Below are 27,014 nucleotides of genomic sequence, written 5' to 3' on the forward strand. Positions count from 1 at the left end.
TGAAAATAATTTGATATTATAATGATGTGTTTTGTTAGCAATACTAGGAATTTTACAGTAAAAGGTAAATTCAACGGGGTTGATTAGAAGATCAATCAATGAACAGTTCTGCGATTGGACCCATGAACTTGCGTGTGAATTTTTGATAACAAAGAAAACAAATTTTAGGCGGGACGAAGTTTGCTGTCTTTCTATAAATCTCGTTGCATTTCCGCTAAAACTTTATCCATTACTTAAATTCATTATTAGAGACAACTTTTGTTCATTATTCTTCTCCACTTGCAGTGAATGTGTTACTCTGTAACACAGAACACATATTAGAGTCTGTTTTCATTTGATCGTTATTTTGATCTATTTTTTCAATTTTGGGGATGACGATTTAGTTACCTAATACAACTGGAAAGTTAGAAACTATATTATTAAGGAAAACTTCATTCTATAATAGTAAATAGTGCGTGTTCGATTTGTGAAAAAGTTCAAGAGCTTTTTTCAGAAATCCGATTAATTGAAAAATTGCTTGTGGGGCAAAACCAGCGTACCAGCGTTTTGCTCTCAAAAAAAAAAATTATAAAATATTTGTTGAACGGGACCCACAAGAAGAAAACTAATTTGAAGAAATGCACTCCAGAAATGCTCCAAATGGCCCGACGGAGGCTTCGGGAGGCAGACCTCGGTTTTTCTGAATCAGCTCTGAGGAAGAGGTTCATATAAGTAAGTGATTTATGATTTGAATCTTCTTTTATTGGCATTTCTACTTCTGCTGGTAGATGTCAGCGGGCACTTAGGACGATTTAGATCAATAGTTACGAGTGAGCAGTCTGAGGATCTATTGCAGAGCACTGGACAAAGGCTTCTTTGATATGACTCTCAAAGATTTACGGTGCCTGGCGTTTGATTTTGCGGAAGCCAACAACCTCCAGCACGAATTCAGCCAAGTTGCAAAACTGCCCTGCCATACAAAAAACACAACTTTCTGCATAACTCGAGAACTAATTAATCAAACGGAACCAAATTTGGCATGTGGAGGTTAAGGGGGAACGAAACGTTTCTATGATAGTTCGACACCAGCTAGTTTCTTATAAAAATCAGGACAAATGCTAGAATGTAAAAAATAAATCATGACGCCCCAAAAGTATCTCAAAATCAGAACATGTTCTGCTAAATCAGGACAGATGGTATCCCTAGCTTAGAGATGGTGTCGCGAATTCCACTGACATTTTTTGGCCTGTCAGACATGATTGCAGCAAACACAGAAAGAAGCCTTCAGTGCCAAGACATTGGAATTCGTATATATAAAATATATTCGTCCTTCGTAATGTTTGTGAGCTGCGATGAAATTGTAGTAGTGTGATCGCCATCTGTCATCACTGTAAGTAGATATCCCTGATAGTCTTGTTGTTTTTGAGTATACGTCAATAGGAACTGGGTATGTTGAAAAACAGCTAAAAACCGAATTCGTACTCTTGTCTATACAATAAAAGTATTTCAATTTGTATTCCGCTTTCGTTCACTAACCAGCGTTTTTCAAGTAAATCTAGACTAAATAAGTGAAGAAAAGTGAATGTTTTCAAAACGATACTTATGTTTTTCGCAGGCTACGAGTCGTAAATCAGTGCCACGACCATGAAGGGCAAGCATACCACAATTGCGGAACGAGAACTTATTGTCTAGCATTACAAAAAAGGGGAACACTTAAAGAGCTTGCCGCATTGTTCAATAGATCCAAATCGACCATCCAATACTTCGTGAAACGGTTTGTTTAGCAGAATAGGATTGTTAATGCACCCAGAAACCTGAATAGAAAAAAGCTAACATTGCAAGATGAACGATTTGTTATGAAAAAAATAAGAGAGAACCCAAAAATGTCAGCTGTGAAAATCACGAAACAACTTAATAACCGGAACGAAGCGAGGGTTTGTGAAGAAACGGTTCGTTATGTGCTGAGGAAGAACAACTTCAATGCCCGAGTACCGAGGAAAAAACCGTTTATCAACAAAAAAAAAAAGAAGCTCCGATTCGATTTTACAGAACAGCACGAGAAAACTCCACATCTTACCGGAAAGATGTTATTTTTGTAGATGAGTCCAAATTTACCATTTTTGGCTCTGATAGTCGTCGTTTTGTGTAGAGGGAGCCAAACGAAGAATTAAACATAAAAAAATGTAAGGGGTTGTATCTAGGACTCAACCGCATATTTTCGACGTAGAACTACGCAATTATATTATGCGATCTACTTATTTACCACTTCGAATATTATTTTAGAATGCATCGAAATTTTTGCAATAGATTTTGTTAATGGATTATGTATTTGCAAAGCGGATTTGCCCCAGGCATATTAATTTTGAAGTCCGTGTTAGGGAAACACAGCGCAGTAGGGAAAAATACCCCCGATTCGCATGTATATTTGCAGAGCGGATTTCCACAACTACATCAGTTTTGAAGTCTGCGTTGGGGAAACCGTAAATCGGGCCAATCAAAATTTGGCAGTTAGGTGTTTAAATAACGCTTGACATCTTACAGTTATTCAATTGTTCATCTCATCAAATTTGTTTTTATTAATTGTGATAGAGGCGTAGAAATATTTCCTATCAATTAATACAAACATCTTTCCAATCTGTTAAGAAATGTTCGAGTTATAAGCATCCTTAATACGGGTAGGGTTAGCACAAAATTCGGCAGAACAAATGTAAAAAGTTCTTCCAGTTTTCATGAATTTAAACCATTTAGAGATTAGCGAATTGTAATGTATAGCATATCAATCAAATCGATTGGTATATAAATCATGATAATTCGTTCACAGTTATTAACGTTATTAACGTTAACGTTAACTTTATTCCATAAAAACGTGAACTGTTTCCTGATTTGGCACTCTTCCTGAAAGACGTAGTTCTAAGTCAAAAAAATATAAGGGCTTGTACCTAGGACAAGACCGCATTTTCGACGAAGAACTACGCAATTATATTATGCAATCCGCTTGTTTACCACTTCGAATATTATTTTAAAATGCATCGAAATTTTTGTAATAGATGTTGTTCTTCGTTACAAATAAATTTTATGAACGTCGTTTTACGTTTGATATGATGCCTACGACTACCAAAATATGTGAACGGAATAATTGTCAAACGATCATTGCATTTTACATTCTCCTCTAAAATTATTGCACATCTCATGTTTACGTAGTTCTCGAACCGCGAAAGTTCATTCACCTCTAGTTCCGGAATGACTATTTTCCCAGGCTTATCCGTTTAAAAGTACGTTTAAGGGAAACATATTCCGGTCTGCACAACGACAAGCGAGTACAAAAGTACTCAACACCAAAAAATACCACCGACTTGCATGTATTTGCAAAGCGGGTTCTCTCAGGCACAATAATTTTGAAGCCCGTGTTAGGGAAACACAGTTCGGTGGGAAACGAAAATACCCCCGACTTACATGTTTTGACAAAGCGGATTCCCCCAGGCACATTGATTTTGAAGTCCGTGTTAGGGAAACACAGCTCGGATTTCCACAGGTACATCGATTTTGAAGTCTGTGTTGGGGAAACCGTAAATCGGGCCAATCAAAACTTGGCAGTTAGGACGTTTAGATAACGCTTGACATTTTACAGTTATTCAATTGTTCATCTCATGAAAAATAACATTTTATTAATTGTATTAGACGCGTAAAAATATTTCCTACCAATTGATGCTTAATAGATCTTTCCGATCTATTAAGAAGTTCGAGTTATAAGCATTCGAAATACGGGTAGGGTTAGCACCCAAATCGACAGAAAAAATGTATAGGAAAAAAAAGAAGTTCTTCCAGTTTTCATGAATTTAAACCGTTTAGAGATTAGCGAATTGTAATGTATAGCATATCAAACAAATCATGAGAATTCGTGTATAGTGAAAATAGTTCTTAACGTTAACTTTATTTCCTAAAAACGTGAACTGTTTTCTGATTTGGCACCCTTCCTGAAAGACGTAGTTCTACGTCAAAAATAAGAGAGAACCTAATAATGTCAGCTGTCGATATCACGAAACAACTCAAAAACCGAACAGAAGCGAATGTTTGTGAAGAAATGGTTCGTTATGTGCTGAGGAAGAACAGCTTCAATGCCTGGGTACCGAGGAAAAAACCGTTTATCAGCAAAACAAAAATAAAAAGCTCCGATTCGATTTTGTAGAACAGCACGAGAACACTCCAACGTCTTATTGGAAAGATGTTATTTTTGTAGATGAGTCCAAATTTAACATCTCTGGCTCCGATGGTCGTCGTTTTGTGTGGAGAGAGCCAAACGAAGAATTAAACATGATAAATCTGAAGGCAACAGTTAAACACGGTGTTGGTGGAGTGATGATATGGAGGTGCTTGTCTGCTAAAGGGATCGGCAATTTGGTTTTCATCGATGGCGCAATGGATCAGAATGTTTACTTGAACATCCTGGAGGAAAACTTGAAGCAAAGTGTCAACAAAATGGGATTGAATGAAAAATTCAAATTTTACCAAGACAATGACCCAAAGCATAAGGCACATAAAGTTTGCTTTATAATTGCGCAGAAGTGATTGATACTCCACCACAATCTCCACAAACTTATGGAGTATCTGGACAGGAAAATTAGAAACCATCAGATATCTAACAAAAACGACCTCAAAAACCACTCGATGGGTGAAGGGATGAATATTCCTCCCGAACATACCAAAAATCTCGTTAATAACCTTCCGAAAAGGTTGAAGGCAGTTGCAGAGAAAAAGGGTTACTACACAAAATATTGAATCCTGAAATTGATCAACACTTTCGTAATCGAATTCAAATTATTTCAAATACCGTACGATTATGAGTTTGAGTAATTTTTAAACGGTTTTATTTAGCTTGTCCTGTAATCTGTTTGTGTGTTTGTATGTTTGTAACATGTTTGTCTGTAGCGCTAACCCACAATAGTAAAAAATTGACCCCCTTTCTGTTGACCGATTGATCTGAAATTTGGAACACACCTTTATCTCTGTAGTCTTTATAAAACTGCGTATTTCATGATCTCGAAAATCCAAGATGGCGGCCGCTACAACATGGAGGATTACATATATTCTCAAAACCCCATCGATATGGATTTTCCAAAACCCCATCAAATGAAAAAAACCCCATGGGTATCAAATGAAAGGGCTTGACTAGTAGAATACAGTTATTTATGAAAAAGCAAATCCAAGATGGCTGCCACTACAAAATGGCGGACTACATATTTTCTCAAAACCCCTATTATTATGGGTATCAAATGAAAGTGCTTGACTAGTAGAACACGGTTATTTATGAAAAATGCAAATCCAAGATGGCTTCCACTACAAAATGGCGGAATACATTTTTTCTCAAAACCCTATTAATATGGGTATCAAATGAGAGGGCTTGACTAGTAGAACACGGTTATCAATGAAAAATACGAATCCAAGATGGCTGCCACTACTAAATGGCGGACTACATATTATGTCAAAACCCCATCAATGTGGGTATCAAATGAAAGGGCTTGACTAGTAGAGTACAGTGATTTATGAAAAATGAAAATCCAAGATGGCTCCCACTACCAAATGGCGAACTACATATTTTCTCAAAACCCCATTAATATGAGTATCATATGAAAGAGCTTGAATAGTAGATCACAGTAGATCATGAAAAATCCAAATCTAAGATGGCCGCAATCACAATATAGCAAATTACTTCATTAAACGGTTTTATTCAGCTTGAACTGTTTGTATGTGTGTTTGTATGTCTGTAGGGTTGTCCCACATTAATAGAAATTTGACCAATAGGAACTGACCGAATTTATAAAACACCTTTATCTTTGCTGTCATTTTAAAACTGCTTGTCCCATGATCTTGATAAATCCAATTTGGTCGCCGCTACAAAATAGCTGATTCCATATTATCTAAAAAAATGTTGATTGAGATATGTGTATCAAACGAACGAACTTGACTTGACGCTATGTATATTTGCAATCCACTCAATATCGGTATCAAATTAAATGAATTGACTAATAGAATACAATACAATGGTTTTACTGTACAGTATTCTAAAGAAACAGATAATGTACTAAAAACTTGAAAATAAAATGAGTAAAAAAAACTTTTTAAGTTAAACGGTTTCATTGTGATTATACATAATAATGTACTAAAAACTAGATAATAATTAGGCAAGTAGCAGTTAGCAGCTATCACACCTCTTCTTCATTAGTCTAGGGCATTTTTTTTTATTATCCCTTTTGTTTATTTTAGGCTCATTAGCATTTTAGCTGTAACAGAGCCGAATTTCAATCGTGTACATGTCATATGTTTATCATATCTATAATTAGCACATTACACAGTTGCCATGTTTTCGGCGTTAGAGTATTCCCTTCTATACCATTGCATATGGTACACATTTACACAGTTGCCATATATGCGTAAGAGTTTTCGTTCTGTTCTTCCATTATCCAGTTAGACCGGACAGCGGAGACAGTTGATTGATCATTGTTGAGTTATTTATAGAACAGTAGCCCGATGTTTCTTGCAGAGTAGAACAGTTGTATGGATGAATCGATCTTATTTCGACCGTGGATCGATCTCCATCGCTGATGATTGTTGCGTGGACGTAGTTATTCTGTAACAACACAAAGATGGCCAATGAGGGCCCTGAGTTTTGAACTCACGATCGATCGCTTACTAACCGAACGCGCAACCAATGTGGCTACGGAGACCCCCTAGTCTAGGGCATTGATAAGACTTAAATAAAAGCGTGGGGCACATTGGTTTTCCATTATCCACAATCAGCTACTTCATCATATGTCCCACGATTTTATTTTAGTCTTATCAATGCCCTAGACTAATGAAGAAGAGGTGTGATAACTGCTAACTGCTACTTGCCTAATTATTTTCTAGATTTTAGTACATTATTATGATTAATAACAATGAAACCGTTTAACTTAAAAAGTTGTTTCACTCATTCTATTTGTACATGCGCACATACATTCGCCATTCTTAGAGAAATAAAAAAACTATTATTCTAGAAACAGATAGCCCTCTCATATGACACTAAGACTTTTCTAAAAGCAATTCAATATTGCTGTGAAATTTCCATTTACCTCTTTATATTGCGAAAGATAACTTGCCACAAACTTCGGCGGAATGAAACTACTCACACTGGAATGCTCACAATTTGATTAAATCTAGCATTAAACAGTTTTGGTCGTTTGCAGTTTGCGGTTTTGATATCTGATAAATAATGAACTGTTTAGGCGTGAATTCCACACATTACAATGCTTTTTAGAATATTTTATTAAAACTATTTTTTTGAAAGAGTTTCAAGTGATAATTTGGCCATCGTGGATGATCGATTTCTGTTTTTTCGAAACAAATTGGCCGATGGCATAGAGCAACACATGAGATATGATATACACCCAGGTTTTTACAGGATTTTTTTACCATGTTTTTTTCATACGGATTTTCCAATTAACGCGGTTTTTCTTACACGGATTCTCGAATGACCGGGGTTTTTTATGCTGATTTTCCAATCAACCTAAGCAACATCACATCTCTCTCTCAGTTCATATTTCTCCCTTATGCTTTCTCAGAGCATATGACAGTAATTTGTGCTAGCGACGGAACTGAGTGCTTATGAAATATTTCCTATCAATCGATGCAAACATTTTTGCGATCTATTATGAAGTGCTTGGGTTATAAGCGTTCGAAATCTTCAACTTTTTCCTACATGTACTGTGCCTAGATTTTCATTTTACACCCTATATCTTCCGGATAGCCGTAGTCTTACATCAAAAATAAAATCTTTACATGTATTACAGTGGTATTTTATATGAGTTAATCTTGCACATGTGATGGCAATTCATCTGATTTTGTCTATATTACATATGCCATCAAAAGTACACGCAGTATACGTGGTACACGGCGGATGCCATGCTATGGATGAGTTAATCTGGCTCACAATCATCACGCTTTGGTTTAGTCTTCTCATATTTATGTGCATAATCCTCAATGTTCAGTTGTTTATGCAGAATGCAAATCACAAGCAGGTTGAATCCATAACAAACAATAAACGATATTTCCATTGGCGAGAAGACAGTTTAAGCGTAAACTATGCTTTCATTGCTTTAATCGTCTTGATCGGAAAAAAGAAGAGCCAACACATTCTAGTTCCACATAGTTCCTTTGGATGATCACAAAACGGGGAAAAAGAGGTAAACTGAAGATAAACAATGAATGATGATGTACCGAATGTAATGTAAACCAACGGCTGGAGCAACCCGGAGTGATGAATGATTTGTTAAGTGCTTCAATTGCCGCATGTCTTCGGGAATTATTGGGATTGTTTCATATCCCGATGTAGGAGCGTGAAAATTATAGCGCCCAAAGTTTGAAAATAACTGTCGTCACCAATTTCAGTGATCAAATTTACTCCTTCCGCCTCCCGAATGAATTGACGCTAACTCCGAATAACTAATAGTGAGCCGTTAGTCCTTAGTGTTCCTCATCCGCCGTGTCATTAAGTGCATTGAATTTTCGATTTGTTTTCCCGCCATCTCAAACTACAACCAAATACAGGAGGAAAAAAAATATATTCACAGGGGCGCGACTCGTTAGTCGTCTGTGCGTGCGTTTCTGCTGGCTGCTTGTTTGTTATTTAAAGTAACCAAGCTCAGCAGGGCCGCGCTGCCGATTCGAGTGCGCCACTTACTCGAGTGAAACGTTTAAGTGTGAAGAATAAATAACAATTAAAGTGTCAGATAAAAACGATCTCCCCACAGTGTCGGACAAATAAGCCAAGAAACATGTTTTCCCCCTTTAGTCTTTGGTGTAAGGAAAGAATGTGGATCGGAAAAGGCGTTGAAAAACAATCGTAGGAAAAGTCAAGGACATAGTCTATTTGTGCTTGCCAATGATCACGTGTGATACGATTGATGAGTTCGATAAAATGAGGAAAAGCTGTGCAGCTCGCTGAGGCGTTAGCGATTGGAGCATTTTGTTATTGCAATTAAATTTCAAGACTAGTTTTTTTGACGTAGGACTACGTCTTTCATTTCTATACCGGGGTGTAAAATCAAAGTTTCGAAAACGAAAGCGTTACGCCGGAGACCGAGATTTTGAGCGTTAATAGCTCCTAAACAACTGAACGAAATGGTATGATAAACACTTCATTCGAAAGATAAAATGTCTACGCGTCATATACTTGTTACTTTTTCATCCAAAAACTTGTTTCAATAGTCTTAAAATTGCTTTCAAAACAGGCTATTGAAATCACATATCGGTATATAAGCGAGCGCCGCTCGTACATCCACTCAGTTAGGATTGAACAGCGATTGGAACATGTTGTCGCTGTTGTTGTGAATCTAATTTCGTTTATCATGAAAGCGCTGATGAACGGTGTCACCAAGAGCCTGTTTGTGCACCTAAGGCCAGAAGTGAATCCATCAGGAGAAGAGTGATGCCACGGTTCCGGTTGAAACATCGGAGCAGCCGCCACACACACATACAGGCGCGGAACCCTCGTTGTTATAATCGTTGCTGAAAAATAATCTACCAGTTCCCCTGGGAATTGAAAAATACATTCATGCGAAAGAGTTTATTTTAATGTTTTCTATGCATACAACACTGCAACCAAATACATTTGGTTTTGTGATTTTTCAATCAATCTCAATTAACAGGAAAGCTTCTGAATATTATTTTTCCCCATCAGTAGAAAAGTTTCGTATCCAATATTGGATGCATAACATGAAAAACGGATAATGTTTCACATCGCGAAAATCATGTAATTTTCTGGCGATTATTTGCTTCATACTCATATAATGCTGTGACCAAATACATTTCGTTTTGGATTTTTCAATCAAGTGCGATCAAAGGAAGACCACGGCTTTCGGCAATTTATTAGAGGTGCAATGAATCTTAAGGAATTCCCGCTCTACGCGCACTGGCAAACGATGTTTACTCGACAATTTCTCAAACGAGAAATGGGTGTTGTGAGAAAGGATTAGCGAACGTAATAACGACAAACGGGAGAAAGAGATGTTTGGAGGTTGAAGGAAATTGGCAGAAAACATCTTCATTTTATCTTTCGAAAAATGTGATTCATACCACTTCGTTTTGCCAGAAAGAGATTATTGATGCTCAAAGGAGGAATCGAGTCCTCCGAGGAAATTAACCAGCGCAAATTAGAGAACACTATCGATTGCGGCATTCGTACACAACTAATTTTATAATGCAGTTTCATCAAAAAGATTTCTTCGATATGGGGATATATTCACTACATCATGTCATATATTTCATATTCTTCATTATGAAATCCATATCCATGGCACCTATCGGTATCGAATTATCATCGACACCACGATTTTCGCTAAATGCTCTTTTCAGCTCGGCCTGTAAAAACTTTTCTGAACTCTAAACCATCAAATTTGGAGCCCTGAAAAGGACAGTTGATTATATGCTAAGCTAATATAGCACGCTCTCCTCGGCTACGATGGGCCAGCTAGATGGCCTTGGGCATGATGTGACGCGTTTTGCATGGATAGCACTCAAATTGGTATCTTCGAATAGGCCTCCTCCAGTGTCATAACCGCGGAACTTTGGAAGCGCAAGTCGATTTTGAAGTCCTGAGCAATTCCACGATCCATATGCTGCAAAGGTAGCTTGCGGATCAGCAATTCGGTCGACTTCTGATAGCAACGAATTTCACGCAAAGTTCCCGGTCGATAGCGATGTGGCTTATTCGCGCTTCCTGCGGCTGGTGCGCTTATCCGAGCTGCTTTCGTGGTGCCTTACAACCGAAAGATTAACGAGCTGTCTGCTTAGTCCCGATGAAACGAGTGCTCACGGTGCGAGAGTAGAGTAAGAAATGAACGAAAGCAAAGGCCGACCGGGAACTTTGCGTGAAATTCGTCGCTATCAGAAGTCGACCGAATTGCTGATCCGCAAGCTACCTTTGCAGCATTTGGTTCGTGGAATTGCTCAGGACTTCGAAACCGACTTGCGCTTCCAAAGTTCCGCGGTTATGACGCTGCAAGAGACCTATTCGAAGATACCAATTTGTGTGCAATCCACGCAAAACGCGTCACAACAAGCCCAAAGACATTCAGCTGGCCCGTCGAATCCAAGGAGAGTGTGCTATATTAGCTTAGCATATAATCAACGGCCCTTTTCAGGGCTCCAATTTTGATGGATTAGAGTTCAGAAAAGTTTTTTGCAGGCCAAACTGAAAGGAGTATTTTCGTTTGGATGCTATTCAGCATCGAGAAAATTCCGGAAAGATCTAATCGTTGCTGAAAAATAATCTGCCAGTTCCCCTGGTAATTGAAAAATACATTCATGCGAGTTTATTTTAATGTTTTATATCCATATAATACTGCGACCACATACATTTGGTTTTGTGATTTATCAATCAAGTGCAGTTAGCAGGAAGGCTTCTGAAGATTATTCTTCAGAACAAGGTTTTTTGTATCCAATATTGGATGCATAGAACCTTGAGCTTCCAACGTAACGCTCTCGTTTTCGAAGTCCCCCAAATATTCATTTATTCATTCATTCAGAATGGATTTAGATTCAACTTCAAACAAATGATCTCTAAATCAACGATAGTCCTACGTCACCCTTGCGGTTATACCATAGATATAACCCACTTCTTGTTTTTTATTAATAAGAAGTTCAAACATTTCATTGTTTACATAACCAACGCAATAACAAATACGAGAACACATTTCGTAAAAGCGACAGGAGTTGACCTAAGGGGGACCCTTATCTGGAAGGTCGAAAAATAATGAATTTTCGTGATATATTTTTTCGGATATTAGGAATAAAGTGAAGTGTTCGGGTATTTTGGATATTGTTTAAAGTATATTTGAAGATGTATTTTCCATTTTTGAGTGCACGAATAATGAATGTTACGCTGTTGATTGCTAGATGCGTAGATGCTGCCTATAAATGGGTACCTTGCTGATGGTATCGCTTCTGAAGCAATGTGGTGTCGCAGAACGATTTCCAATGAATATTTTGAAACTTTAGGACAATTCCAAGAGCGTTACATAAGCGTTTATGAAAATTCAAAAACTTGCTGGCCATTTTTGTTAAAAATAAGTTATTTTGCATGAAAAATCGCAGTTTAGAAGTTCATAAAAAATCGAAAAAATTAGATATCAAAAAACGGCTATGTAACTTAGATAATTCATTTTTACATGCTGATACAAAATCAGCTAAATCGGTCGAGTAAATCCTGAGATATCAATACCGCCAGTTGAAAGAACATGGTTTCGAGGAAAACGCGTTTAAAAATTCGTACAGCAACACTATGTCCCTCAAGCTGACCTCATCCTTTTGGCTGTAACTTTCCAACGAAATCAAATATCGAAAAATCCTTTTAGGACAACATTTCTGAGGGTATAAGCTTCCCAAAAATGCAAAAAACAAAAATTCTATTTTTCGACCTTCCAGACCGAGGTCCCCCCCTTAATGTACTCGAATTACAACTATCGTTAATGATCAACAAGACCTGAGAAGTTTCAAGGCACAAGTTGTACCGAAATGAAAGGCCGTTTCGGACAAACTCCGGAATTTTATACCTCAATCGATCGGCTGAGTGCACCGTAAGACTGAAAAATTTAAAAAAAAAAATGGAACCATGAAACATTAAATGCATCGAAACGAGTGCTTACAGAAGAGGTTGATGTTTTTTCTTGAACAGCATGAAATTGGAAGCCTTACTTAAAGTAAGGAACGAACAAACATGTTAAATTTAAAAAATCATATCTCAAAAACGAAAAAAATAGCATCTCTGATATCGAGATATGTTAAAAATATAAAAATATAAAAAATATAGCGCCCTCTATCTTTAACTGAGAAAACTATGAAAAACTGACTCAATCAATAATTACAAAAACGAAAATTTTTCCCAAAAGTAATATTTTTTCAAAGAAAACTAACTCATAAGCTTCAGTTTGATATGTTGATCATCTGAATCGGTCCAGTAGTTCAGAAATTATGAATTTTTGTAATGGAGAAAGGTGAAAAAATTGTTTTTTCGAACCATCGATTAACTTTGGAAAATTATATCTTGAAAATTGAAAAATAGCGGGCCTGATTCTCGAATACACTTCACGGTGGAAACGAAATAAACGGCACGCTATTGAACTACGTTTTACGAGTTAGTGAAGTGTCGAAGATAATGATGAGTTTTCAGGCAGAATGAGCACTTTTCAAATAAAAAATCATTAATGAAAATTAACTTCTTCGTATCAAACTGGTATTCAATGTGAGTGGAAAACTTTGTTTTCTTCGTGTGATATAATAATTTCATACAAAAGTTTAATCTGAAGATAATTTGATATTATAATGATAAATTTAGTGGGAAACTAATCTCGCATACAGATGTCGACACCGTACCGTTGTCATCGCGAATGCGTTTCATACCGTTTCCACCGTGAAGTGTATTCGTAGTGTATTCGAGAATCAGGCCCAGCATCTTTGACATGGAGATATGTTATGTAAAAAATTCTCAGCTTTCAAGAAAAATTATTAAAAAAATATAGTGTCTTCTAGTCCGAAGCCAAAGTCCAAAACAACAAAAAACCACTGCAATCAATAATTAAAGACTAGCTCGTTGGCTTCAATTTGATGTGTCATCTAAAACGGTTTAGTGGTTCAAAAGTTATGAATTTTTAAAAATGTCATTTTTAGGAAAAAGTGAACATAATTGATTTTTCGAACCACCCCTAAAATGGAAATGGTCACCCTGATGAAAAAATAAAAAAATATGGGTCTAATGTTTTGTGACGAAGAACAAAATTATTACTTTTCACGAACATCTGAGAACCACTATATCGGTTTGGCATGGAATGGCTGAATAATGATATTTTATTAAGCACAGAACCCAGTATTGCATACTCGATACATTGAAAAAAAAACGCATAATTTTACTCAGCAGTTTGCGTCTGAATTTTTACGTGCTCTATATTTTTAACAGATTCGAATTTGCATGGGAATTATTCTTAAGCATGTAAACTGGGTGGCTTATAGGTTGAAACTGTGAAATGTGGAAGGGCATTTGTTTGCTGATATGAATCTGCACGAAAGGTGTTGATGACATAATGAAAACATTCGAGGAGGGTTAAAGACAACCAAGCTATTAATGGGCACAATTAAAATGGAGGAAAGAATTTCGAAACAGCCATAATAATTATTGAACTCCTGCACACACTACTTATTAGCACATTCATTAGCACGTAGATTGTACGAAAGTCTGGGATGTTGAAGAAATATATGAAAATAAATTCACATGTTGTATATTGAAATTCAGTTGCTGCGATAATACACCACAATCGATATCCAATCGCGAGAGGTTGACAAAAGGATTACGTTTATTGCATCGAAATGAAAAAATCTATTTAACTCAAGGTATTTTCCATCGATAGGTATACATTTTTCCTTCCTTTATGGCATTTTTGGTTAAAAATTCGTTCACAATAATTGATCGATGAGCTGGTGCAAAATTCAGGTGTTCTATTTCCACAAATCTGGTCGTTTGGCACGAATTTTCTCTCTCTTTATTGACCGTTTGGCCTTCAAGAAAGAATTCCGAACGGACAACATTATATCGAAAATCACCGATTAAGAAGAAGTTTACTGGTTCTGATGCTGATGCTGTGAATAAACGAAATGACAGATCGCGCTTAACCCCTTCCCGTACGATTTCATTTTCGGAAGAGCGGACCAAATGTAAACGCTTCGATGGATCACGCGTCGAGTAATTACACTTCTCTGCTGAGCGTCTCTGTGCCTCCTGTGTTGCAAACGTACCACGAGAGAGACTCGATGTTGTACGTTTTGGCACAATCATTTCAAACTGAGTGAGACACGATTTTTTTTTTTTATCCAAAATATATATTTTATTAAGGCTCATATGGCGTCAGCCTAACGGGGCCGGGAGTTCAATACTTTGACAATGTTTGCTTAGACTAAGTTAGTAATATGTAACCGATTACTCGCGGTTGACTCGAGGTTAGTATTACAAGTGTTCTCGTAATTGGGATGTTGCTGTCTCCAATGCTCTGTACGTGTGCCCGACACGGGATACTTCCTATTGGGATGCAGCTGACCATTAATCAGCAACGCCCCCCTAGTCTGTACCCCATATCTAGCGTGGTGCGTCTTTCTCGACTCGAGGAATCCAGGATAGAATGGTCACTAGCCGGCGCAATCATCAGCTCGTGTAGAGTTGTCATGAGCGGTACAACCTTTGGCTCTTGTTGAATAATCAGTGGACTGCACAACCTTCGGCCCGTGCATCTGTAAAGAGTGTGTGTATGTATTGCCGCAACTAAGTAAAAGTTTATCGATCGAGGGATATGAAACGGGGACACAACGAAGGATACATCATTAAACGTTGACATCGGCGTTTCTGAGGAACAGGTATAGATGAAGCAGAAGATCAGGATCCCGGCTACCTAAGATATCCCGGACGGGGATATCCGATTGTCTGCCTTGTGCTCTCAGTGCTCTAGAGAGCTGAGAGCGAGCAGCATGGAACCGGATACACGACCAGACAACATGCTCGATGTCGTGGTAGCCATCGCCACAATCACAAAGATTGTTTGCTGCGAGCCCAATGCGATAGAGATGCGCGTTTAGGTTGTAGTGATTGGACATAAGCCGAGATATCACGCGAATGAAATCACGACCTACATTCAATCCCTTGAACCATGCCCTCGTCGAGACCTTAGGGATAATTAGGAGTGAGACTCGATGTTGTACGTGAAAGGGTTAAAATTGACATTAAGACCACTGACAGTAGTACCAACTTTAAAAAAAAATAATTGAAAAATGATCAGCGAGAGGATTAAACATTACAGATTCCCGGTATATATTTATCAATATGTATACAAAAAAGGAAACTAGAGTAACGGCGAAATACAATTTGAATAAATCAATACTATTGCGAAATCAAATACAGCTATCCACCTTGCATATCATTCTATCCGAAAAATAAAACAACGAAGTCAACGCTCGCACAAGCTGTTATTTGCTTTCTTTTTCTCTCCAAAGGCTGCTGACATTTGCAATGGTTTTGCTCGATACAATGGAAGCCTGCGGAGAAGCGAAATATTACGTCCCATCCCAGGTTATATGGATATATGACGAATTCAATGGTAAATCGACTGGCCATTGGCAACAACATCTCAGTTTGCAGTGAAACGTTATGAGTGTAAAGACATTGAACATTTAAGCAACTTTGCATACTTGAAATCTTCGAAAAAAGATTAGACTACTTTTTGAAAAGGGCTCATTTTTTTATTGATGTAGGACTATGTCTTTGATTTCTATATAGAGAGGTCACTCTACGAAAAATTAAGAGATTTCAAATGCAGATTGTGCAGAATAGTTCTTACGATGTATGTCTATGGATATATATATGTATACCACTAGCTGACCCTTCCCTAAATAACTTCGTCCCACCCTAAATAGATTTTTGTTATCAAAATTTCACGTTTACTTACTAAGCGGACGTTTATGGGTCCAATCGCAGAACTGTTCATTGATTAATCTTTAAATTGACCCTTCACAATTTCCTTTTACTAGAAATTTCCTAGTACATACTTCAAAACTCGTCATCATGATATAAAATTATTTTCGTCCACATTAATTATGTCCACAATTCTCGTTCAATATTGTTCAATAACTTGAAATAATATGTTTCTTTGTTACATGGAATACAGGTTTGATCCACTTACCATCACATTTGGCGATTAGTTCTGGAATTATGCAAAAGTTTGCGTTTCATTTGTATGGCAAAACAACCCCCTCCCTCCCCATAGAGAAGGCGGGAGGAGTGTCGAATCACCTAAAACCATTTCTCGTCCTCTGAAATCACCACATGCCAAATTTGGTTCAGTTTGCTCAATTAGTTCTCGAGTAATACATACATTTGGGTTTCATTTGTACGTCGTCAGTAAATGGTAACAAAGTTAGACTTTTGTATATTTACAATGGTTTCTATACGCGATTGGACCAAGGTCATAGAGAATCTTCGAATTTTTAAAGTTTGATAATGCATATAGGTTATGAGTACCAACTTCCGTACATTTTTGGAAACGATGAAACCAATATCATATGAAGTTGGTTGATTTTCAAACCTTTTCGGCGTAGATAGAATACTTGAAACCGGGAAATTTGAACAAAAAATTGATTTTTCTAAAAAATTTAAGCGAATTTCAAACCAAAAAAAACAAACAACATCATTTTACTCTCTGTGCCATCTGGTTGTAAATTTCACGTAGGTTCATCTATTCCACCATGTTATGTGTCGCAATCAGGGTTGCCAACTATTATTTTGAAAAATCAGGGAGAATTAAAATAAAAATGAGGAGAAATCAGGATAGCCCATATTGTGTTGTCCGGAAAGTTCGAACCGATTTTTGTAAACACAATTGCATCATTTTTATAGGCAGACTACATTTATTCAAGTTTATGAGTTTATGATCTTTTACACCAATGTTATTCTCCCAAAATATGTTTACATTCTCGCCGAAAACTGTTTTATATATAAATGAAAGATATTTTCTATGCTTCTTCGACACTATGTTCGTGTGCTAGAGATAATTTCACAGGGACCCTAACCTGTGATAATCTGAAGGTGCAATATCGGGTTAGATTAGCTGGTGGGATAGCATATTCCAGCCAGAATCCAAATAAAATCGTCCTGTTGTCAAAGAGACATGCAGTTTGACGTTGCTCTGATGAAACACGACGGCTATCACATTGATTAATTCTGGAAGTTCTTTTAGTTTGTTGCGAGCAGTAGTTGTGGGAATTTATCGACTGTTTGAATAGTATAAGCTCATAATGGAGCTTCGAGAATAATGAATAAGTTTAGCTTCGAGATCGATTTCGAAAGAGTATGCTAATGATGATGAGTTTTGTGAAATATCAGGAAATGTATAGACAAAGTTGCAAAGTAAGAATTAGGACTACGTGTTTTATGTATTCAAAAAACAACAAGTAATTATTTTCATTAAAAAAATAACGATTATAAATCTGTCTTTAGGCATGCTTATCTGATAGAGTATCTTTCTTTCACGCTAACTTCAAGCTCTAAAAAATGTCGACAGGGTATCTTGAATAAAGCGAATCTCTTGGTTGGTTAAACATTATCCAAGTGCGGACTGGAGAGCTTTTTTATTCAGGCTATTATTACAATTCTCATTTCCAACCAGAAAAACATTGTATATTTATTACGGAATGAAATTCTAATAAAGTAAAAAGTACCTTCTAAACTCGAGTCCACCGCGAGCAATCTGTTTTTCTTCTCGGTTTCGGAGCTAAGAAAATTGTTTATATATAGTTTTAAAAATATTTTTAAGAATTCGGCTCCTTTTTAATTTATGTAACTGAGCTTGTAAAAATAAACATATTTTATAAAAAAAGTAAAAGTACAAAATCAGGAAAAATCAGGATCATTTCAGAAAAATCAGGAAAAATTGAGTGTTTGTCAGGATATCAGGGAATGTGTCAAAAAGTCTGGGAAATCCTGAAAAATCAGGGAGGTTGGCATCTCTGGTTACAATGATATTCATTAATTATTTTCAATTAGAAAGTTGAACCTCCTGCCAACAGATAAGTTTTGTTCTTTTGTTCGTTAAAACCCGTTTGACGGTTACGAGTAGATATGGATGCTTCACTTGCCAAATCGATTAACTCCATTTTTTGAATATTATAATATAAAAAAAAATAATATCAAAGCACTTGATTAGCTTCTAACTGTACATAATCGAAACAAATTTCTTCAATAATAAGTATTAACACTACTAAATGACAAAATCTTTTTAGCCATTGAATAACACATAATTTATGTCAGAAGCCTATCTGATTAACTCCATACTATAATGTGTTTATATCATAAAGAAAATCTAGTTAAGCCTCTGCACTATTTTTCATCTCATACGGAGACATCTGTAAGTTATTCGTTTAATTTCGTAATTCGCGTTGACGGCATTGAGCTTCCTATTACGAATTGGGGCAGTGAGCATGACAATATAGGTTTGCAGAAGGAATGAACCCTCTCTCAAAATAAAAATTATGAATGAAAATTATTTTTCCCAAATTAAATTAGTACTCTATCTGCCATTCCATGTCAAACCGATATAGTAGTTCTCAGATTTTCGTAAAAAGTTGTAGCTTTGTTCTTTATCGCAATTTATTGTACCCTTATGTTTTTGTTTTTTTTATTAGGGTGACCATTTCCATTTTAGGGTGGTCCAAAAAATCAATTTTTTCGTATTTTTGCCAAAAATGATTTTTTTTAAACTTTCGAACCACTGGACGAATTCAAATGTTCAACATATTAAATTAAAGCCAATTAACTGCTCTTTTTTTTGAAAAATACCACAGTTGCAGAAAATTTGAATTATGTTTTCGTTATTATTGATTGTATTTGTTTTTTATAGTTTTCATGGTATCGGGACCATAAATTAAGATCACAAATCTGTTCCGTTTACTCAAGTGTGATTACTACATCTCGAAAGTTGAAGTGAAGATGACTGTTAAGTCTTAGAAAATAAAAATGGGTGGGTTATATCTATGATATAACCGCAAGGTTGACGTGAGACTACGTCCTTCTCGAACCGCGAATTTGCTTGATGTGATAAACTACAGGCACTCAGTTTCGATTTTGAAATAATGTACGTTAAACGCATATTATTTAATCAATAGGCGTATGCAGCAAATGGTTATCAACATTTTGCCTAATCATCAAATGGTATGTGTAGAAATTCAGTGAGCAGAAGATATGAAGGCATATCCTTCAATGCAATCTTGAATAACCGAGCCAAAGCGATGTGTTCATACCCGCTTTTGTAATCCGTGTTAGGAAAACACATTTCGGAGTGCAAAAAAAAACATGCGGGTGCAGAAGTACCGCCGGCTTGCATGAATCAACAATTTCAACTTCTACGTTTTATACTACAGAGGCTTTAAACTTGAAAGTTCTTTCGCCTCTAATGTCTGCACGATTTTCCCAGGTTCCTAAGTTTAGAAGACCGTGTTAAGGAAACATATTCTAGTCTGCACAGAGGCAAGCGAGTACAAAAGTATTCGCAGTTTGTATTTATTTGCAGAGTCGATTTCCCCAGACCCCTTGGTTTTCAAATATGTGCTAGGGAAACGCATTTCAACAAAAATGGAATAAAAATGCCCCCGACTTGCATGTATTTGCAATGCCAATTTCCCCAGTTCTGAAGTCTGTGTTGGAGAAACACATTTTGGTCGAAACAAAAATACCCCCGACTTGCATGAATTTGCAATGCCAGCTGCCACACGTTCCATGGATTTGAAGTTTGTGTTAGGGAAACACATTTCAGTCGGAACAAAAATACCCCCAGCTTTCATTTATTTGCAACGCCGATTTCTCCAACACTGCATGGTTCTGAAGTCTGTGTTATGGGAAAAATTTCGGTGAGAACAAAAGTTCCCATACTTTCTAGAGATGTGCCATCCGCTCATGAGCTGTTCATTCGAATCGCTTCATCATAGTGAGCGGATTCGGATCGGCTCGCAATCAAAACAACGCAGCTCATCAGCTCATTACGGAGCTGGAGAGCTGATGAGCTGTTGAGCTGTTGAGCTGATGAGCTGCTGAGCTGTTGAGCTGATGAGCTGCTGAGCTGTTGAGCTGATGAGCTGCTGAGTTGTTGAGCTGATAAGCTGCTGAGATGATGAGCTGATGAGCTGCATAGCTGTGGAGCGCAAAAGCTGCAGAGAGTGTGAATTTTGAGACGCGAAAGAATTTATCGTCTCCCGCGCTTTATGATATGACGTCAGTTTGTTTTCGTGTGTCCCTCTTCGTTCTTTAGCTTTAGCAGAGATGCCAGAGAGGAAAAATGTTTTTGTTTTGAAGATATTCAATCGTTCCATTAAATTTTTCTTACATCGCCAAACAAAATAATAAAAATTATTATATGCTCGTAAATGGAATTACTATATTATATTGTTATTTAAACATGACTGTTAAAACACATAAATTTATTTCCGCGTGCTGAATCAAAACAATTCAGATAACTACCCGCCATAAATGCTAATGATTGATAATGGTTCTTTTGTTACCTTTGTCATGGCGAAGAATTGTTTCTCGTTGCGCCTATTAATGGATTTATTTTTATATCCTTGGATGCAAAAAAAATATCTCGGTAGTTTTATCAAAAAACGATGTCTCAGCCAATATTTCTGAAGGCATTTTATTTGGCTATTGCTGGTTCTTCTGTTGTTTAAGTTCAGCATATCCGAAGCATCTTTTATGTTGGATTTCAGCATTCAATATTTGTTGTATATTATATTATTATAATCCATATTAAATTTAGTTTGTGTATAATTACAGATTAAATTCATTTATTTTTTTGATTTCCGTCTATTAAGAAAATGAACACTATAAAATGTCCCATGGTAGTTATGCAGTTGTGTGGACAGCCGCAAAATTCAATTGAGCTGAAGAGCTGTTCCGAATGAGCAGCTCACTTGTATGAGCTGAACGGCTCTGAGCCGCTCACCATGATGAGCTGATTTGCCCATCTCTAATACTTTCATGTGTTTGCAATGCCGATTTTCTCGTAGCTGCTTGGTTATGATGGCTGTGTTGGGGAAGCCGTAAATCAGGCCAATCATAACGAGGCAGTTAGGGCGTTAAGAACGGTTAACATTTTACAGTTATTCAATTGTTTATCTAATGAAAAATAACATTTTATTAATTGCGATAGATGCGTAGAAATATTCCCTATCAATTCATGCAAACATCTTTCCGATCCAATGAGAAATGTTCGAGTTATAAGCATTCGGAATGTTTAATTTTTTCCTGCATGTTCTGTGTTTAGGTTTTCATTTTACCCTCCGTATACTCCGGTTAGACGTAGTCCCACGTCAAAAAATAAAATAAAAGGATTCTTGGTAATGGAATATGGTTATAAAATGGCCATAAAATCTAAAAAAATACTTGACAAATATTTTTTCGTAAAATCAGTTTAAAAGTCGAAAAATTGAAATTGCGATAACGTTGGATCTTTAAATCATGGGGAATTCCTAATAATTGACAATTTACAAATTGTTGAAAGACGATGGGTAATTTTTTACCATCTCATAACATTCCCGGAAACAAGCCGCCAACTTATGGTTCATCGCTTGCAGTTTCAACAGATTCGTCAATCACTCACTAACCAAACTCCTCTTTCAAAAACTGCATTTTGCTCTAGACTGCGCGTAGCTTTTGCACAGACACTGTGTGTGCAATCTCAATGCGCAAACGCACCACACTTTTCAGCAGATCGTGCCGTTTTTCACCGTTCGGCCGGTATTTTGGCCGTGACGCTGAGTTTCGGTCTCAGTCGTGCTGCTTTCCTTCGATCTGAACGGCAGATTTTTCTTTCACGACTGCATCGGTTCCGCGTGGATTTTAATTTGTTTTTTTTTGCTCTCAGTGCTTCTGTGCGTTGCCTCGTGACAATGTGATTCGATTATCGATCGATTAACGAAAATACGACTTTTCTTTCGAGTGTGCGAGTATCCGATTGCGTTTCGCTGCTGCTGCTCTAGAAGTAATGGCAATAATCTTGATTCATTTGCGCCGAATTTTGCTGCTGGTCACGGTCGCTTATCTCTGTGGCACGTTGGTGAAGAAACTGGTTTACGGGGTGCGCTATCCGAAAATCAACAATCTACTGTTTACCAAGCGGCTCCACTGCCAGCTGTGGGTTTACCTGTACACCGTTTATCTGTACGTTGTTGTTCTGAATTGTGTCGGCTGGAATCAAATCAATATCTTCGAAGCTCTCTTCCGGTAGTAAAAAAAACATTGTGGGATTATGTGAAAATTCTATTCTATCCTGTTTTTGTGTGCTGCTATGAGTGGTGAATTTGACGGATGGTGTCGGGAAAAGTGGGCATAAAAGTTAAAAATAAGCGTAAATGTCGAGGGAGCGAGAGTGTGGTGAGAATTTAGCGCTCTCCCATCGGTTCTGCTGAACACCACCCACCGAAACAGATCGTGATCACACGTCACACGAGAGCTGCTGTCAAGCCGTGATCGTGCGTGAGTGAATTTTTCTTCCCGGTGTTAAATTGTTTTCTATTGGTGCGCTTAATCAGGAAGAAAAGATTGATGGTCGTTTCTAGCGATAGTATTTCAACATAATCGTTCGTTCGTTTCAAAGTTGCATTTATATCGAGTGGTTCGAATGTGGCAATTCACTGCCAACCAAGCGTGATTTCAGAAGAAAATCAAAGCCACCGACTAAATTTAATCTGGAGAGCAGTGAAAATGGAGAAAAGGAAATCGTGGTGATGCAACAAGTGGTGTATAGTGCGAGTGAAAATAGTTGTAACACATTCGAGAGCTATAAAAGGAAAGAAAAAGAAAAGATAAAACCTAGAAGCGCTAGAAGCTGGGAAATTGTATCAGTGGTGATTCTAAAATCAGAAGTGTGACGTCGACTCACTTTTTTCCTGAATCAATTTGTGGAGTCAGCAGTTTAAAACAACGGAACGAATAAAAAAACCGGCAGTAACAGCAAGTATCCTGTTTTTTTGTAACGACGGTGACGAATAGAAAGGACTTCTCCCCGAGAGCGGTAGACGGAGATACAGCAGACTGTGGCGATGTCGTCATATCGCAGCAACTATAGTGTAAGTGTTCACAACTAAGTGTTTTTTGTTTATAAATGTTTTTATTTCCCTTGTTGTCATTACCAAAAAACGTGGCGTGGCAGCTTCGTACGTTTACTGATTCAGCAACATGTGTTTTCCCATTATTGCAGCCACATGTCTGTTTTGGTTCACGTTCCTTCTGAGTTTTCCAACACTAATTTCGGGCGGTCACCTCATTTTTTCAAACCAATGTTTTTTTTCTCAGTAGAAATGTTTCGTTGCTCACACATTTTCGTTGTTGGATAGAAAATGGCGAACCTTGGACTAGGGTAGTGAGATGATGCTGTTTGCGGTTTTGCATTTTTTGTTGTTAAATTAATGACTAGATGACACACTGCGGCAAAATATTGCATCAAATACACATAAGATACGTAATTTCATTTCTAATAGAATATACCTTCAACTCTTAGAGAAGTTCTCCACTTCTTCACACAAAAAACAAATAGATAGTGTTTCTCAGTCAAAATAATTAAAATTGTTTTGTCACTTAATTAAACCAATCAATTTACAACTCAAGTGATCTGAGGAATTGTTTCCTTAAGTTACATCAAATCAAATCAAATCAAATCAAATCAAATCAAATCAAATCAAATCAAATCAAATCAAATCAAATCAAATCAAATCAAATCAAATCAAATCAAATCAAATCAAATCAAATCAAATCAAATCAAATCAAATCAAATCAAATCAAATCAAATCAAATCAAATCAAATCAAATCAAATCAAATCAAATCAAATCAAATCAAATCAAATCAAATCAAATCAAATCAAATCAAATCAAATCAAATCAAATCAAATCAAATCAAATCAAATCAAATCAAATCAAATCAAATCAAATCAAATCAAATCAAATCAAATCAAATCAAATCAAATCAAATCAAATCAAATCAAATCAAATCAAATCAAATCAAATCAAATCAAATCAAATCAAATCAAATCAAATCAAATCAAATCAAATCAAATCAAATCAAATCAAATCAAATCAAATCAAATCAAATCAAATCAAATCAAATCAAATCAAATCAAATCAAATCAAATCAAATCAAATCAAATCAAATCAAATCAAATCAAATCAAATCAAATCAAATCAAATCAAATCAAATCAAATCAAATCAAATCAAATCAAATCAAATCAAATCAAATCAAATCAAATCAAATCAAATCAAATCAAATCAAATCAAATCAAATCAAATCAAATCAAATCAAATCAAATCAAATCAAATCAAATCAAATCAAATCAAATCAAATCAAATCAAATCAAATCAAATCAAATCAAATCAAATCAAATCAAATCAAATCAAATCAAATCAAATCAAATCAAATCAAATCAAATCAAATCAAATCAAATCAAATCAAATCAAATCAAATCAAATCAAATCAAATCAAATCAAATCAAATCAAATCAAATCAAATCAAATCAAATCAAATCAAATCAAATCAAATCAAATCAAATCAAATCAAATCAAATCAAATCAAATCAAATCAAATCAAATCAAATCAAATCAAATCAAATCAAATCAAATCAAATCAAATCAAATCAAATCAAATCAAATCAAATCAAATCAAATCAAATCAAATCAAATCAAATCAAATCAAATCAAATCAAATCAAATCAAATCAAATCAAATCAAATCAAATCAAATCAAATCAAATCAAATCAAATCAAATCAAATCAAATCAAATCAAATCAAATCAAATCAAATCAAATCAAATCAAATCAAATCAAATCAAATCAAATCAAATCAAATCAAATCAAATCAAATCAAATCAAATCAAATCAAATCAAATCAAATCAAATCAAATCAAATCAAATCAAATCAAATCAAATCAAATCAAATCAAATCAAATCAAATCAAATCAAATCAAATCAAATCAAATCAAATCAAATCAAATCAAATCAAATCAAATCAAATCAAATCAAATCAAATCAAATCAAATCAAATCAAATCAAATCAAATCAAATCAAATCAAATCAAATCAAATCAAATCAAATCAAATCAAATCAAATCAAATCAAATCAAATCAAATCAAATCAAATCAAATCAAATCAAATCAAATCAAATCAAATCAAATCAAATCAAATCAAATCAAATCAAATCAAATCAAATCAAATCAAATCAAATCAAATCAAATCAAATCAAATCAAATCAAATCAAATCAAATCAAATCAAATCAAATCAAATCAAATCAAATCAAATCAAATCAAATCAAATCAAATCAAATCAAATCAAATCAAATCAAATCAAATCAAATCAAATCAAATCAAATCAAATCAAATCAAATCAAATCAAATCAAATCAAATCAAATCAAATCAAATCAAATCAAATCAAATCAAATCAAATCAAATCAAATCAAATCAAATCAAATCAAATCAAATCAAATCAAATCAAATCAAATCAAATCAAATCAAATCAAATCAAATCAAATCAAATCAAATCAAATCAAATCAAATCAAATCAAATCAAATCAAATCAAATCAAATCAAATCAAATCAAATCAAATCAAATCAAATCAAATCAAATCAAATCAAATCAAATCAAATCAAATCAAATCAAATCAAATCAAATCAAATCAAATCAAATCAAATCAAATCAAATCAAATCAAATCAAATCAAATCAAATCAAATCAAATCAAATCAAATCAAATCAAATCAAATCAAATCAAATCAAATCAAATCAAATCAAATCAAATCAAATCAAATCAAATCAAATCAAATCAAATCAAATCAAATCAAATCAAATCAAATCAAATCAAATCAAATCAAATCAAATCAAATCAAATCAAATCAAATCAAATCAAATCAAATCAAATCAAATCAAATCAAATCAAATCAAATCAAATCAAATCAAATCAAATCAAATCAAATCAAATCAAATCAAATCAAATCAAATCAAATCAAATCAAATCAAATCAAATCAAATCAAATCAAATCAAATCAAATCAAATCAAATCAAATCAAATCAAATCAAATCAAATCAAATCAAATCAAATCAAATCAAATCAAATCAAATCAAATCAAATCAAATCAAATCAAATCAAATCAAATCAAATCAAATCAAATCAAATCAAATCAAATCAAATCAAATCAAATCAAATCAAATCAAATCAAATCAAATCAAATCAAATCAAATCAAATCAAATCAAATCAAATCAAATCAAATCAAATCAAATCAAATCAAATCAAATCAAATCAAATCAAATCAAATCAAATCAAATCAAATCAAATCAAATCAAATCAAATCAAATCAAATCAAATCAAATCAAATCAAATCAAATCAAATCAAATCAAATCAAATCAAATCAAATCAAATCAAATCAAATCAAATCAAATCA

At 35.3% G+C, this 27,014-nt stretch overlaps 1 protein-coding gene across 4 annotated transcripts in view; it reads left to right on the forward strand.

Moving 5' to 3' along the window:
- The first annotated feature begins 22,817 nt into the window (after nucleotides 1–22,817).
- The window catches only part of LOC129771424 (FH1/FH2 domain-containing protein 1), a 268,143-nt gene continuing 263,946 nt past the window's right edge, over nucleotides 22,818–27,014 (forward strand). For 2 of the 4 annotated variants that reach the window (XR_008742368.1, XM_055775046.1), the window contains exon 1: nucleotides 22,818–23,658. Coding sequence is in view for 3 of the 4 variants with exons in the window: in XM_055775046.1 (XP_055631021.1) it covers nucleotides 23,632–23,658 (27 nt within the window). In the remaining variant the exon portion in view is untranslated. The remainder of the gene's footprint in view (nucleotides 23,659–27,014) is intronic. The other 2 variants (XM_055775043.1, XM_055775045.1) reach the window with 1 other exon arrangement.

This window comes from Toxorhynchites rutilus, chromosome 2 (genome assembly GCF_029784135.1).
Source record: "Toxorhynchites rutilus septentrionalis strain SRP chromosome 2, ASM2978413v1, whole genome shotgun sequence".
In the NCBI taxonomy this organism is placed as follows: Eukaryota; Metazoa; Arthropoda; class Insecta; order Diptera; family Culicidae; genus Toxorhynchites; species Toxorhynchites rutilus.